At 32.9% G+C, this 18,083-nt stretch overlaps 1 protein-coding gene across 2 annotated transcripts in view; it reads left to right on the top strand.

Moving 5' to 3' along the window:
* The window catches only part of LOC142340176 (uncharacterized), a 70,518-nt gene extending 52,694 nt beyond the window's left edge, over positions 1 to 17,824 (top strand). For both annotated transcript variants that reach the window (XM_075390679.1, XM_075390680.1), the window contains exon 4: positions 17,501 to 17,824. In XM_075390679.1, the coding sequence (XP_075246794.1) occupies positions 17,501 to 17,559 (59 nt within the window). In that variant the 3' untranslated portion in view covers positions 17,560 to 17,824. The remainder of the gene's footprint in view (positions 1 to 17,500) is intronic.
* Positions 17,825 to 18,083: the final 259 nt, after the last annotated feature.

Here is an 18,083-nt window from a genome sequence, read left to right as displayed (position 1 = left end):
TTAAATAAATATGGCTTAGAAAGACGTAAAGATATATTCCCATATGAATGGTTTGATAGTATAGATAAACTACATGAAACAACATTACCACCTAATGAAGCGTTCTATTCTAAGTTGAAACAAAGTGGTATTACAGATAAAGAATATAAGCAAGCAATTGATTGTTGGAAAGATACTAAATGTGAGACAATAAAGGATTATATGATGTTATATCTTAAAACAGATGTATTGTTATCAGTTGATGTATTTGAGAAATTTAGAGCTATGTGTTTAGAATTTTATGAAATAGATCCATGTTACACATATTCTACTCCTGTGTTAACCTGATTGTGTGGGTTGAAAAATACTAATGTTAGACTTAAATATTATAAAGAAAATACAGTTAATATTTATGATACAATACAACAATGTATTAGAGGTGGGTTAGCTTCAGTATTAGGTGATTGTCATGTAAAATGTATGAATAAAGGTATAGATCCTGAGTATACTGGGAAAGAGAATTATCTAAAACATTTAGACTTCAATTCATTATATGCTTCTGCTATGGTTCAAGCCTTACCTACTGGTGAGATTAAAGTATGTGATATAATATATACTAGCTCTAGCTCTACTAAAGGTTATATCTACACTATTGATATAAAGTATAATGATGACTTGAAACAGAAAACAAACAAGTATCCATTCTTTCCTGAAAAGACTAGGGCAAACATTGGACAGTTTACAGATTATCAAAATGTAAACAAAAAGAAAGGATATAAACCTAATGAGAAGTTAATGTTAAAGTTAACGGATAAGGTAGATTATGTAATTGATGGAGAGATGTTAGATTGGTATTTAGATCATGGTTTGAAATTGGAAGATATTACAATTAAGCAAAAGTTAGAGTATAGTAAGAGTGAGTGGTTGAAACCTTATATTGAGTTTAATATTAAGAAAAGAAAGGAGGCTAAAGCTAAAGACGATAAATTTGGGGATGTATTCTTTAAGTTAATGAATAATGCCTTCTATGGAAAAACAATAGAGAATGTATATAATAGACAAGATGTAGAGTTAGTTAATGATGTAGATAGATATAATAAATTAGTAGAAAATATTAGTTTTAAATATGCTGTAGAGTTTGATGATGATCTAGTAGCCGTACATAAAACGAGAGGTAATGTTAAATTAGTTAAGTTTAATTATATTGGATTTGTTATATTAGAAAAAGCTAAACAATTCATGTATAAAGCCATTAATGATTACTTTGAAAAAGAGTTAGATTGTAGTTATCATTACACAGATACAGATAGTATATTTATAAACAAAAATATTCCATTAGATAGTACTATAGAAAAGGAAATGGATAAGATAAAAGATATTTTACATAATAGTGAGTTAAGTAAGATGAAAGATGAATTACCCAATGATACTATTATAGAAGCATGTTTCCTTAAAGCTAAAGCATATTGTTACAATACTGTTAAAAGAGAAGAAGAGAAAAAGTTAAAAGGTATAACTCAAGCCACTAGTTAAAAACAGATTACAATTGAAGATTATACTAATGCTATATATGAAGGTAAAACTAAATATGTAACTAATTATACTATTGATAGTAATAAACATCATGTAGAAACTAAAGAACACAATAAAATAGCTATTGATCCATTTGATGATAAAGGTATTAGAGATAGTAATGGTGAATTTAGGTTTTACAAATAATTTTTTATGAAGTATTAGCAAAAATAGTAAATTTAGTCAAAAAAATGATATATTTTTTTATTTAAGTAGAAAGTGGAAAAAAAGTTAAAAAATAAAGAAAATATAGTAGTTTTCATATATATGGGTATATGGTTCGGCTGTATGTTGCGGAGGTCACCATATACACTTTACTCACATACACACACACACACACACACACACACCCACATACACACACATACACACATATATACACACATACGCACACACACACAAACACACACACACACATATATATGTATATATATATATATATATATATATATATATATATATATACACATATTATATATATATATATATATATATATATATATATCATATCATATATATATATATATATTTATTATATATATATATATATATATATATATATATATATATATATATATATATATACAAAATCACGCATTTTGACCAAGTTATGTCAAACGAAAAGGGCGGGGAGATATTTTTGCTCAATATTTTTTTAAATACTTTTTATCCCAAAGTGAGAAGATTTTTGTTTACGCTCGCGGGCAAGTTGAAAGCAAAATAAAATTTCTGGCTCGATTCGGCCAATTGTTTAGCAATAAAATTTATTTAATGACGTTGATGCTATTTTATGATAAAGAGGAAGTTATTGTTGGCAAAATAAACATTAGGTTAATTTAAGAGAAAGAGTTAAAATTAGTTTTTTTGAAGATAACAGCTGTAAACATCACGCACATTGATTTAATCATTATCAAAAGGCACGAAACATATCTGTAAAGGTATTCCAAAGTAAAACCAATTCTAGTTATTAGTGAGTTCTGCTATGATACATTTTTTGCTTCCAACATAAAAACTCCCTTATGATTCTGATTCCATAACAACGCTTCGCTAATGCAAGTAAAGACAACTTAAGAAAAGCGCATTCACAGTACAATATTTGTTAATAATTTATAACTAAAATTGTGGTAAATAAAAAAAGTACATCAAAAAATGAAAAAATTAAACTAAAATATATATTTTGATAACTGAAAAAGAGAATTCATTTCTCCCAAAAATTGAGCGCATACGCTTCATAGCTTATCATGCAGCTACTAATCCTCAATATCCCCAACAACGTAAGATATCAATAAAGATACAACATTTGATCATGGTTGAGATCTTCTTCCCAAATCACATGTCCTACCAGCTGATTTATTTATTTCAACGTTTAGTCTGTTGATAACACAACAATTGATAATAAGAACGCAAAAGTATGCAAAGCAGAGTAAAAGATCAATGATTTTGAAGAACATACAAAAGTGGAATAATTTACCTTGCATTGTAGGAGCAACCGGGAAAAATCTTTTCAAAAGAACTTTAACAGGGTTCTTGCAATGTCAGCATGAAAATATACCAATCGACAGATAATAAGGATCACTCGGGGTTTTTTTATATAGAGGAACTAAGAGCTTAATGCGTAACAATAATCAATAACCAGAAGATTTATGTATATTTTTGATTATTTCAATGGATATATTCCTGATTATTCTGAAGACAATTAAACCTTTTGTTTATATTATTAATTTACATAATTGGGCATCTGAGATTAAAAACTTCACGTTTCAACAACGAAACGGTTACACAGGACCGCATTCCAAAGCTTGAATCAAATAGAATACTTTCATATAATACATCGTTTTAGAACATTGCTTTACTAAAAGCAATATCTTTTCAGTTTATTTTCACCGGAACTCTTCCTTATTTGATATTTCTATCCTGCATTTAATACAAGCAAAATAAGTTTTAAGAAGGACGAAATGATGTAAAACCAAACAAGCTGAAATCAGTTCAAAAAGAGGGAGCTTGTACAACATTTCGACAGAATCAGTCACTTCACGAGCTATACAGATTAAGTACACCTTTAAAAATACCCACACTTTCAAACGAGGACCGCTAAAATGAATCAACCCGTCAGTTTACGACTAAAAAGTTCACAAGAAGTTTTATTGAAAAAAGAATTGACTGAAAAATCCTGATTGAACTTGTCTAAAATTGACAGAAAACTCTTTTTGAACACAACTTCTTGAGCCAGCCAATCAAAAATGGCGCCTACTCTCTAAAAACAACTATTACCGAGCTGACTGTGCGCACCAATTCCGACTAAGACCCACAAAGTAAAGCCTTAAGGGCAACTAAAAGCCATGAAATACAGGTGTATTTAGGACAAAAATGTGAAAAACAAAAAACAAGCAGTGCTACTTCTGAATGCGAAATAGACTAAGGTTCATAAATCAACATTTGATAGTGGTTAAATTTTATATTTCTTGGTTGTCACAAAAGCTGATTAACCTTAAGTGCCAAAGCCAAATTGATTAAAACAGGCAATCTCTGCTCATTCAGGATAGCAAGTTGTTTCGACACCACGAGCTGCTTTTCAGAGATTTTTTCAAGTTTTAACTCTAACGATTTCAACCAAAGTGAATTTTGTCAATCACATCACCCAAAAATTATATATTTTTGGACATTATTCACAATTTGAGAAAAACAATAGATTATAAGATGAAATATGATCAAATTTATTATTTTGCTTTTTTTCGCTTCTTAGTAAATTTTGTATCTTCTTTCAAAGTTTTTTGGTATTGTGGAATTTTCGTTAAATTAAGTTCTTCAATTCTTTTTTCTGGTGATCTTTTTTATAAAATATTTGTGTTTTTGTAAACAAAAACGGACCGAAAAAATCGAAGTTTTGGCATGTTTTATCTTTTTTATGTGTATTTTCTACGTTTTTTTGTATTTTCTTTTTGTTTTTTTTTTGCATTATTGGTTCCTTTTATATGTGTTCAATCATCTATATAGAATCTTTCCATGTAGTAGAGCGTAAGAGGTGGAGGTATTTGATCGTTATGTAGACCAGTTCTTTATGAAACAAAAAATCTACCTTTTCACGTTTTTTTTATTTTCCTTAATTTTTCTTTTGCCTGTGTCTGCTGTAAGTTGAGATGTCAGTGAGTAAACAAATATGATATGAAATTTCCGAGCAAGTATTTTTGTGACGTATCAAATTTGAGAGACCATACTCATATTCAGGAGCCAGAGTTATAGTTGATTTTTTATACTTAATTTTTATATTTTGTTTTTTTTTTCTTTTCCAGGTGATCAGGGAATGAACAGTTTGTATTGTAATTGGCTTAGAATTGCACCTTAGGAAAAAAATTAGGAAAATATTATCAGGTCTGCTTTTCTCTTCTAATTTGATTCCCCGCTTGTTGTTTGAGAAAACTGAGGTTATGTAACAAATGATTTGAAAATTTTAGTTAGGTGCACGTAAGTTAAGTTGTGTTCCAGTGATTTCAGTGATCTCATAATTTCAGTGAATATAAGTGTGATCTCATATTTTATCGATTCATTAAAAATGTATAAACAGAAAAACTCAGTGGGTTTTAAAAATCCTTATTTGAGCACCATTTTAACTTCATAAGTTTTTAAGTTTTCCCCATCTTATGAACTCTTTCTGTTTTTTTCTTCAAATTTCGCTAATTGTTAAAAAAAGTTTACAATTATAGTTGATCCACATCCATCCATTAAAAAACTTTTAAAGACAAATAAAACTTGTTATGGCCTGATATTGGGTATTGGGTATTTTTGGCAGTAGAAAAATTGCTTCTGAGAGTATTTGCTCCAGGAAATTTATCAAGGCTTTTGAAATTTTCACTATTTTCTTTTAATTTGAACCGTTCTTGGCATCTGCTTGTCTAATATTTGTGCTGCTATTCACTTTTTAAAGTATAAATTATATTTTGTATGACTTCTGCTGATAATGAGTTGAAATTGAAGTTTTTTTTGTTTCGCGAGATTGGACAAATTAGCAAATAGTTATGAAGTTTGTTTTTCAAATTCTCTAACGATTTCGGTCATTTCTTCTTTTTTTCAATTCATATCTAATAATAAAGCTCCTTTTAGCTTGAATATGGGCTTTTGCGTAATGTATTCTACTATAATTTTGTTTCTTGAGATATGAGCAGCGAGGCACTTCACCTAATCTTTGGGATTTCATTTTTTCTGATAATTAATCTTTTTTGAATTTTTTTTTGGCGTTTTTGACTACATGCGCTTGTCTCTTGCATATCAATATAAAATTTCTTTAGAATTTAGTTTTTTCATTTACAAACCTTGATTTTTCACAAGAGGATACCAAAAAATACAATTCAATCTTATAATTTCAATGTTTGAAACCAATATTCATCTCTTATAAAGGATTTTGTTTTTTCTCTTTCAATACTTTGGACTGCAATTTGCGACGTCTTGTTAATTTTGGGATATTCGATACTATGTTACCTTTTGGTCACTTTCTCGGCTTAGCTATGTCAGGACTTTCTCGTTTGACTTCTGACACACATTGCTCACTGCTTCAATTGAAAAAAAATTAGACATCCTTCAGCCCTGTTATGCCAGTACGTTCTTGGTAGCAAAAAACAATTAACGGAAACCGAATAAAGCTAGTCTAGGTGCCAATACTTAATGTTAAAAGACTCAGTGCAATAAATTATTACAGCCTGAAAAAAGGCTATTAATAATATTAAAAGGATCATCAATTTGGAGTCGATATCTGAACAAAATTGTAGACATGGTAAAAATTTTTTGGAATACATTCGGAAAAGATTGGATGGTCAACATTGTTTCTCTTCATTTTTCTCTTACCATTATAATCTCAACGTAAGTCAGTCGAATCAACAGCGGTTGTTGTTTGGCAAGCTTCCGGCTATTTTTCCTTTCTGTTTTTGTTGTTCACAGAAAAACAATAATCTGTGTAAGGCTTCTGTGACTAAACGTCAGTTTTTTATTGCTGTGGCCGGGAACCATCAGCCGATATAACGAATAAAAAAACTTGACTTCTTAATGTTTCGTTATTGATTTCTGTCTAGTTTTCTACTACCATTGCTACGCATTTAAAAACCTGCACAATCTTATTTATTTGATTGCTGAATGTAAAAATTTTCAGAGAATCAAAGTTTTTGCTGAGACCGATCTGATTTTCAAGTCCAGGGAATTGATTTGCATCAAATAAAATTCTGCAAGTATCGGCATCAAAACTGGGCATTTACAATTACAAATGTGCCAGGAACGCTAATGTTCAGAGTACAGAACTCCGGAAAAATTTTGTGTGTTTGTTTGGCGATAATGTTTTTGGTCTGAATTGGCCTGGACAAAGCAAACTTTGGTTCAGGATAGTTTGGACTTTTGGACGTTCTCTGTGGGACCTCACCAAAATCGCTTTATTGCAATTGAGTTTTTTGCGTGCTTTCCGTAACTACAAGACTTAAAGTTGAGTGGTCGTCAATCAAAAACAAGAATTCAGGAATTCTGTTGAAAATGTATAGGAAGTATTAGTTTTGGAGAGAAAGCTCTCAAAGTCAATATTCGGATTTAATAGTAATGTTTTTAAACTTGATTATGGGTTTATGGTTCTTTTGTTTTCACTGGTGCTCATGAAAAATTTAAATTATATCGGTTTAACATGTAATAGCACCTGTAAAAGTGTTTAAATATATTTATGTCAGAAACGCAACTCATGAAACATTTTCAGGAAAATGTCATCGGATTTTGCTTTTCCTTACTAATTTGTTTACTAACTTTGATGCATCGAGCTGATTTGTATAATGAAATAAATAGTTTATAAATTTTTGAAGTTGCTGCCTAGGACTTTAGTTAAATTATACTTCGAGTCAGCTACGGAGTCTTTGTGCTATGTTGTTTACCATCCAATAAATTGGAATTTTTCTGTTAAATGCTAAAAAGGGTTCAATTGAATATGATCCCAGTCAAAAACAACTTTTTATCATGAAGATTTTATTGTCAAATATGTTTTTCAGTTATATGTTTTAGTAATTTCACTTAAACACAACAGACATCACGCGACACTGCTATATTTTGAAATTTTTTATCGTTCCTTGAATATTATGGGCCAATAAAATGTCCTTATGGCTTCAAGTTGGGGGTATGGGGTACTTTTTGGCAGTAAAAAAAGTTTTTGGGGATCATTTCTGGAAAAATACCAGTTATTTTGTATTTTTGCTTAATTTTTCGAACATTTAAATCGTTTTTTAATTTATTTTTTTTAAAATGAAGAGATATTTGCCAGTTGTTTTGAAATTTTTGCGATTTTTTATAATTTAAAACTGTTTTTTTATTGGCATCGGTTTGTCCAAAAACTCTTGATTCAAGGTGTAAATTTCTGGTAATTTTTACGCTGAATGTGCTGGATTTTGTTTACTATGTCTCGAAAGAAAAGCTACTGGCTATATTTTTTCTAAAACTTTTGATGACTTTTATCATATTCTCAGAAATTGAGCGGAAACGTACTACAAGATTTGTTACCTACTTTTCGCACCGAATGTTCTTTTATTTCGCAAAATTGGCGGAACTCCTTTTGCGAAAAGTAAGATACAAAGGATGTCACCTAATTTCGTTTTATGTAACTAATTTTCGAGCCAATTTTACTAAGGCTGAAATTTTGGGGTATACCTCTGCACTGTACTGCTATAAAACAACGCAAAAAACAATATCGCATAGCGACTTTTATGAAGTTGCAATGACTTCCCATTGCATCATGAAATTTTTAAAATTATTGATTTATTCTGGATTATAGAGAAATTGTTATGAATTTACTATGAGTTTCATTGGATCATAGCAACTATTATGATTTCAGCATGAGTTCTTCTGATTCATAGAAACTTTTTATGTACTTACCATGAATTTGTCTGGATCATCACAATTTCTGAACAGCTAACCACTGCTTTTGGAGAAAAAAAGATTATTACGTTCGTAGGAGCTTGTCAAGAGGGTACTCTAGAAAAGATCTTAAGTTTGGATTCCTCAAAGAGAAGGGTTATTTCACTGAATGAGTTACCAAAAGGTGCTACAAATGGTCGACCAACCACAATCGTCAGATCAAAATCCATCCCCACGAATTCATTATCGGGGCTATTTTGAGGCAGGTAACCAGAAACTTGTTATTTTAGAGACACGTAACCAGATTTTGGGACAAATTTTTAGTTAAACTATTTTGTCATGAAATTTCTATGATCCATCGATTAGTTTTTAATTTCAATGAATTTTCTTTGAGTCATCGATGGGATATTAAAAATTATGAATTAACAATGTTCCATCGATGAAAACCTCTGGGAACCCAAATTAGGTGGGTCCTTTTTTGTAGCGTTTGCTTTCATAGACGATTAAATTTCGCTGAAAACTTAAAATTTCATGCTTCTTGTCACAAACCTTTGTTTTTTGGGAGCAAAAAAGGAACAAAGTTTTTGAAGCAAATCAATATCAGCTGTCTATAGTTATTTGATGTGAAGTTCAAAGCCAATTGGTCTCGAAATATTTATCTAGAAAGCACAAGCAAAAGTGACCTTGAATTTCATCCTGAGCATGCATCTTGCGAAAAGTTTCACCCCATTCATTCGAGAATTCTGATCCATTGTTTTACCCTTTACAACCCCCCAACCCTCCCCCAACTGAGTGGATATATAACTTTTACCTTTTACGCCCCAAAGGCGCGCATGCTATATTGTTCATTGTAACGTGCTATATAACAACTTATAAATTTTAATTGGGGGCAAAAAACACGGGGGGGGGGGGGGGGGGGGTGAAACAATAGAATTTTTAAACGTCAGATCAAACATTCAAAACTGGGCGCAAGATTATTTTTCATTTGGTAATTATTTCATCAGCTTAGTTTTCACTATATCATCCAGAAAAAAGGTTCAATAAAAAATTATATGCCACCACCTGCTTGTAGAAGTATCTCATCGTGAAATAATTTTAGTGTCTCAATTTCAATTCTCTTTTCTGAAATAATTTAACAAAAGAAAAAAGTGGAACAACCGTGATCCTAAAGTGGAGTTCTTGTGGCATCCACTTTTCCACCCTTATCGCTAAATTTCAAGGTTGAAAAATCAGTCCATTCTCAATACCAAATTTATACAATGGAAAAGGCTCAAAAGCCCAACCCGCGTCTTTAATTTAACATGCTACTCGACTCAAATGATTGAAATTAATAACTGCACTCTTAACTTCTGCATAAAGTTCCCTTAAAAGTCATAGCTTTTTTACTGTGGCGTGTTCCCTAAAAAGTTACAGTAGGGTTCTAGTATAGTGCAATTTCTTTATAAAATTGTGGGGGTGATAAAATTCCCGTTCGCTCCATGCTACCCTATAATATCAACCCCATTAATAATTAATTCAGTTATTAGAGGTTGTTGGGGGAGAACAAAGTAAATGGGCTCTCACTCTTACGAACACTTCAGCTCGGCAGCCAGGTAGAGAGTGGCTGTGTGTGTGTGTGTGTGTGTGTGTGTGTGTGTGTGTGTGTGTGTGTGTGTGTGTGTGTGTGGGAGGGGGGGGGGGTAAGAGGGAGGAGGAGGAGGAGGAGGAGGAGGAGCAAAAAATGGAAGGATCTATGGAAATGAACAGGGTTTAAAAATTTATCAGGTCCAGAGTATAAAGTTCCTTTTGAAACGTGGCTTCGTGCTTTATTGGTTATGGTCTGGCAAGATTTCATTTATATTTTGCATATCATGGGACTAGAAGTGCATATAGCTTTCTAATGGACTGTGACTGAGCAGCATGAACAAATTGTCATGTGAGAATGATCAAAAGGGAAAAATGAGTATTGCCTCTTAAATGATGACCTTTTGTACTCAAGATGCTACTTTGAAAAATACAATTAATGAAACGGAATTTCAGAAGAATGCTGAATAATGAAAGATCTCCCATATCAATGAAATCAATGTTCTTTTGGTAATTCGGCAATAAATGCCCCCTAAGTTAACTAGGGTTTCTGAATCTCGCCTTAGAAAAATACACAGTAAATCCGAAGATCAAAAGAATAAATGTCTGGATAAAAATATCAGCATTCACTATGGAAAACCCTACAAGCTCTGAAAACATTCATAATTATCATCTCGGAAGAAAAATCTTTAATCGATCCACTTTTTAATCAGAATGTATTACTCATTTTAAGACTTTCGTCAGTGGAAAAATTGACAATAAATTTCAACTTCGAATAATGGAGTAGTTATTTTTCTGTTTACAGATTTTTCTAACGAACGTGTGATCTCTGCCTTTTTCTGGTAGTGCCGCTTTCTTCAGCTCTATATAACTGTTGCAGCCAAATTTGCAACCCCAAAATTTAAGATTCCGCGAAATATTGAAATGATATATCCACTTTATAGCAAGACAATTGGTTATTCAGTTTGAAAGCAAACTTAAAATGTTTCCCAAAAATCATGAAAATGTAGCCGTTGACTCCACTGATTGTGGGATTTATTCTATCTTGCCCCCCCCCCTAGCTTAGTGGGCATATAATGTTCACGCCCACAGGTGCATTTGCTGTTTTTTACATAGTAACGTACTGTATAACAACACATAAACAGTAAACTGGGCTCAAAAAACTAGGCGGACGAAACACAATAGATCTAGATTGTGTAACATAAATGCTTTTCTGATGTCTCTTTTGGTGTCTTAATTATTTTCCATACATTAATTCTAAACAAATAGTAATTTCAAACCTTTGTTGTGTTAAATTTTGTGATAAATTTTTATGGACGCGTATTGCCCATAGATCTAAAAGTAATTTTTATTTATCTTTAACAATATGTTTAGAAATATATAAATAAGGGATGAAACCTGCGCGGAGGGTGCTAACAGAAAGGATCCGGGTCCCTCCATCCATTCAAAACATAAAACGGAGAAATCGATTTACTGATTAATCTTTATAATTTGTTATGGAACGGACTTTTCTGCAGAATATACTCTTGAACAATTTATGAAGTACTCATTGTAGCTGTCTGTTTTTTTCTATGCATTTTCTTTGCTTGAGCATTCTCAATTTTAATTGACCTTAAACGAAGTTTTTTGCAGCTATATAAGTCCTATGTTCTTTTTTTAAATCAATTTTTTTGATTGGCAAAATTTTTGGTCGGACCTTTTTGACTTCTCTTTCATAAAAATACCGGATAAACAGGTAAGTCCCGGAGGGCATTGAGTGGCTAAGCAACTCTCTTAGAGCCTGACGCTTTATTAGTCTCTAAGTATGCAATTCACCGAAAGTGTTTTGAGGAGATAATTTCATTGTATGAAATGCGTTTCTTAATCTTAAAAATTTGACCTCCGCATCTAACCCCTTTTCTTTCAGTCTCCCCCCTCCCCAATCACGCCTCTAACAGTCCCCTCTTCCCCTCCACCCTCAGCCACCTTTCGATTTGGCTCCCCCTTTCATCCAGCCCTCCTTACCCCCATCGTTGTACCCCCAAATCATTTGCCCCAACTACGCTCACCCCCCTATTGCTAGCATCCTTGAGCCCCAGCTGGCTACTACCGAAGCGAACTGCTCGCCCATCATTTGTCCGACGTTAGTCGGTTATGTTTCTATTGTCTTTTTTGTCCTTGATTTCTTATGTTTTTCCTAATCCATGCTACTACTAAATGTCAGATAAAAATTACTTTAGTACTTTATTTTTTAGTACTTTATTTATCCCCAAATATAGAATTAACTCGAGCCATTACATAGTGAATCTGACTTAATGATATAGCACGTGCGCATGGGGGCGAAAAAAAAACATGCGCCCACCACCACTATGCTCCGGGGTTTACAAATGGGAAACGTGAAACCGCCCAAAAGTTTTGATCCATTTTTTCCAAAATTGCTTTTATTTTGCAATTTTAGTCGTTGTTATGGTCCTAGATAAGCTCTAATAACAACATGTTCCTTTCAAGCCCCTAGAGAAGTTATCCGCCTTCTCTTCAAAAGATTACAATCAAACTCTCTCTGGTTAAGGCCAATAGATCAAGTCATTGTCTGTCGTTTGCGAGCAATTTTTTGTCGTTAATCGGTCATATTAAGTAAATTTTGTCCACCTTGCGCTATCAGGCAACGTGCCTTCGGTTTTTTGCTTTGTTTCATTTATTTCTTTTCTTTTGTATCCATCTGAATTGGCTATTCTCTTCCGGGTTCTGCTTGCAAGTGTTTGTTAGTGATTTCCAGAATTTGGATCATTTGTTCGCCCATCTAAATTTTAGTGTCAGTTCAGTACTAAAATTAAAAATCGGCAGGAAACCCAAAGGAGTCCATTTTCCCCCAATTTTAATCATTTTGTGCACTATGATAAGACCTATGAACATGAATTGAAGCTCTCCTTATGAAGTTAACCCCCAGCCCACCCCACTCCCCCCCCCAACCCGACTGAGGCACGTGCATTTCACAACCCCGTCCACCGCTTGTTGTTTGAACTTTAACGTTTTGTTGATTCGCGGAACTATCAAAACGGAAAAACTGTATTGCTTGAGAGTTGAGGCAGGCAGCTTCGATTGTTGTAACTTACAGATCAGTCCGGGCTTGTAAGCGAGTTGTAACTTTTTTTTATAATTGCAACAAAACTTTATGATGGTTAAAACTTTCTTTATCTGACGACGGGTCGACTTTGCTCATACCCACATACTTGAATTGATTCGTTTTGCCTTTTGCAAATGGTTGATGTTCATTTTTTGTCTGTCTTTAATCATCCAATATGTTTTTACGTTGCATAGATCCCATAACCTTCAGAACCTTCTCTCTTTAAATGGCTAAAGAAAGCCATTGAGACCATATGCTAAGGATATGTTATTTTTACCACCTCCATTGATTATACTTCATTTGCAAGCAAATATTATTGCACCTGAAAGTGATGAACTGGTCAATAATATTGATTTTACCATAAGAAGCGCTTACAGTTGCTATTTGTAGCAGAAAATCTTCTATTTTTTCTCTAAATCGTTGCATTTTCAAAATGTGCCGCTAAGCTTAGAATTATAAAAACAGTATCATGCAGTTGTTTGTCGGTAGCCCACAGACGGCCTCATCATCCCGCACAAATACATTCAAATAAACAAACAAACAAACAATCAAAGCAATTATTTTATTCAATTTGATGCGTATTTGTTTCTTCGTCCGCTCAAACAATTCGATAAGAAAGATGGCGAAAACCGGTTCCCAGAGGTCAAACAATTTTTCTTGTGAAGTTTTTGCAATGCTAAGATGCCCATAATCATGCGAACAGTACTGTGACTTAATAGTCTGTTTCATGGCACGGTGGATATTATTTGATGTACGCTTCGTTAACAAAATTGTAAATGTAGCCACAAACCAAATTGGAATCAGTTTATTAAAACATCCGACAAGATTCATTCTATATATCAGCCTATTTCATTGAATATCGGGAACATTCAATGAAAATCTTCGAGCAAGCCCACTCAACGTGATTTCAAGTTCTGCCAATCTTCACCCGACCTACACAATCGGGTCTGTAATCGTTAGCATGCTCTAACTTGAAGAAATGCCCCCGCTCATTAGGAAATCAATGCCAAACTAGACATGATTCGCAAATTTAGTCACACGTACAGAAATTCGATTCAGTAATTCAAAGCACAGTGACTTCAAAACAGACTGAAGTTCATTTGACATTTTTTTCAGAATGAAATGAGGTGGCGACGGTGTTGAAAACTTAATAAATGTAATAAATCCCAGGTTGAAGTTTCCTTGATTTCATACACGGAATCATATATGAATTCATACTGTTCATACTCGATTTCTTACCCGGAGGTTGGTGGCAGAGTAATTCAGCGCTGAATAGTATAGAGACATCCTGTTTTTTAAAGATGGCCAGTACTCTGTTCATGTCACAATTTACACGGGCCAGTCTTGATTTTTCAGTAAAATTTACTGCATGCAAAATAATATGCTCAGCTTTGATTTAAATGCGATTCGTACTTCCATGTGCGTACTTGTAACATTTAATTTCAGTAGCAAGTCGTAACCACTACGCTAAGTGGGCTTTGTGGTAATTGCCTACAAACTAGCTTATATCTAAATAGTGTGTATACTACTATCGTAATAACGAGATATAAACTACAAAAGTATGACGTTATTCCGCTCAGACTTAATTTTGGGGTATGAATAATTTTCAGACTGTACAGAATAAGTTTAGTCTGGGCTGACTCCATGACCTCCATATAACCAAAATGAAGAACTGCACATAAGGAAACTTAAAATAATCTGGAGATGCAATATTTCAGAACTGAATTGAATTTTTACTCTTAAAATATGCTGGTTCAGCGCTGAAGTTCTCTGAGACTCAAGTCCGGGTAATACAATCCTTCTATGAAACCAAAGAAGTCATATATGATCCCTGAACGAAATCCAAGTTTTCATATACGATCACTGCATGAAACATAAGAATTCATGCTGAAAAAGTGCATGATCCTTGTACCAAAATAATGAAGTCATATATTATCCTAGTTTGAAATCAAAGAAATCATATATGATCCTAGTATGAAATCAAAAAAATCATATAGGGCTCGTATCGGAAACCTAATTGAAGCCGAAAGCTTTCCGAATGACATCCAAGAAGTCCTGTAAAAGCAAAGGGGCATCTGCTAGCGCATAAACGAAAAAACAAACCACAATTAGTTTTTCAAATCAAGCAACTAATAAGAAATTTTATTGTTTTTGTCCAGAAACTATATAATTTTTAAAATAAATTCCAATTTAAGACTGAATGTCAACAGTTAATTTAACCTATAAACCTTAATTTAATAGAAAACGTCGGACATCTTGAGAATAATGAAAGTGAAATTTTTAATTCTTTGTGAAACAGCAAAGATTAAACACAATCGGTTGTTTTAGTGACATCAACATTTCATATCTTTCAGTGAAGCACAAAAAATCAATTCAAATTTAAAGACCAGCCACAAAACTATTACCATTCCAATCAGCAAAAAATGAGAATGGTATTTTTTACTGATTATGTTTATTTTCTAAAACTGTAAATGCTCATCTTTTCTTGTGTTACCAAGAGTTTGAACCAGCCGAAAGTGGCTATTTATAATTTTTTCAAAACTTCAGTATCCTTGTATTACTACCAAGATATCATATAAATCATATATGACCAGTATGGTTTCAAAATTTCAATTTTTAAATTGCTTTTTTAACCAGTAGAAGTGCCAGTTATGGCTATATTTGTTAATCCTCAAACTCACTAATTGACTTCTTTCCTCTTGTGTTATTTTTTTGTACGATTTCTGTATGAATAATAAGAAATCAAAAAAATCAATAATGACCTAATATGATTACAAATTTTTTTTTCAACTTATTTTGCATCTAATTGTTTTTTCCGTATCGGTATCAGAGCATAACAAGGGAAACCTTTTCAGAGTAGGTCTTAAATTTTGTGTGATCCTTGTATGACTACCAAGAAATCATGCCTTGCCTAGTACGAAATGAACAAAAGTTGTATGATGGGTGACCCGGGATGCGGTGTAATCAAAAACAGAAACCTGCACAATAGTTTTGCTGAGTATCATAACTCAATTTAGAGAAATTTGCACAAAAATTTACGGCATTATACTTTGCGTACAATATGCATTTTCCGTAGTCTTGCTGAATAATATCCAAGTTGATTCAATTTTGGCATTTAACACTTTTTTCGATGATAAAACTGCGCCAAAACGTTTGCATTGACCATTTCAGATTGTTTTATAAACTACCATTCTGAATTAACAAATCGTATTTGACACCAACTTATCCACTTTTTCAGGTTTTTTTCAACATTTTTTTCAAAGAAATAACTTATAGAAAATATAAGAAATAGAAAAAATTGATTTGCAGGTTTTATTGGGTTTTCACTGTTTAGCTAGTTTATCGGGGCCTGAAAATTGTTAAAGTCTTTAGCCATTCTGCTACAAATTTTAGAAAACATGCATTTGTTGTCGAATTTCGGCCTGCATTTTTTTTCTATGAAATAATCTGTTGAAAGTTAACAACCCTATACAATGTTGATGTGAACCGTCTACGGCATATAATGTTTTATTCAGATAGAGAGCAGAAATTTTTGCAGTCCAAGAAGTTGCTGTATTTGAGCTAATTGTCCAATTCAGTTACATTTTCTATGTTAAATGTGTTTGGATGATGCAATGAAAAAACACCGATAAAACTGTACAGAATTCAGTTTTCTGCGGATTTTTTCACTGGTTGGTTGGAGTATATTTGTTTATTTTTATTGGAGTTTAATTTAACTACAAAGAGATGTTTTTAGACGTTCTGAGAAAAGTTGCTATGACAATTCGCCATCAAAATTTCGCTGAAGTGTCTAGTTTTCTTCTCTTCACTAAAATATAATCTGATTTGTAGTGTTAACATATATTAAATTATTGGACCCAGAAACGTACATTTTAGCGGAATCGTTTGCATGGAGAACCGCAAGTTTACGGTTTGAATATAGAACATTATGAGCAAAGTCACATTATTAAGTCTCCTTGTTATCGTACATATTAATTGTAATGGTCAATTCTACCACCTATCATGCTACGCAATTTATGTTTAGTGCAAAAAAGCGCATTTATTTGGGAAAAATTTTTTTCCATCACGTGGGAGATTGGTAACTTATGCGGTGAAATTATTTTTCACTGCATTTCACCGGGATTTTTTAGTTACACTGTATAATGTTGAATCGTAAACTCTTACACCTACGTGAACTTTATAAAATGCCATATCACTGCAGTACCAGATTCAACGGTGATAGATTTTCCTATATACAATGCAAGATCTCAAACATTCAAGTTCGCGTTTTAAGCAAAGGTTACATGACTTAAATTCAATTTGAAATTCTGGCTTGAGTTTCGATCCGCTTCGCAGTCCTCAATTAATGACAAATTTCTCCATGACTCCTTCAGAGTCACTTATCCTGAACTATATTTATTAAAATTTGTGTTTCAGATGATAGATTCAACTTCGCACAAGCCTCAGCTGTTGCAGATTCATCACAAAGAAGATGAAACAAAAAGACATCATTAATCCACATTTCAAAACGCCCCTCTCCCGCAACTTCCCGGTGATAGGCGTGATCAAATTATGAAGCAAACGGTTCCATAAAAACGGGGAGAATTGACAAAACTGATCGCAATAATTATTGTCTGCCATGGGTATAAATGTGCTGAAATTGAAAAAAAGCGTGATCTTTTTTTGTTTTGGCATAACACCATATATTTTATTACCTTTTCAACGTGTTTCTCAAACCAATTGTAAAGTGTAACAAAACAGCCTTTTCTTTTCATTGACAAAAAGGTGTCTTAGATCTTAGCAATGCTTGTTAAATGATGAACAAGACTAAACAAATGAATTAAAATTTGTATTGATTTAAATTATACAAAGAAGGGGTGTTTCCCATGATAACAACCCTCCCACCCCCCCCCCCCCCCCCCCCCCTCCCCACACACACACACCCCATAGTCATGGTAAACATGGAAAACATAGGATAATAGGAGGGTCTGGAATTTTGTGGGTTGCCATACTGGGAAAG

This window comes from Convolutriloba macropyga, chromosome 5 (assembly GCF_964194025.1).
Source record: "Convolutriloba macropyga chromosome 5, txConMacr16.3, whole genome shotgun sequence".
NCBI classification, from domain to species: domain Eukaryota; kingdom Metazoa; phylum Xenacoelomorpha; order Acoela; family Convolutidae; genus Convolutriloba; species Convolutriloba macropyga.
Note: the sequence above shows the minus strand (reverse complement) of the source record. Positions and strands in the feature narration are given on the sequence as shown.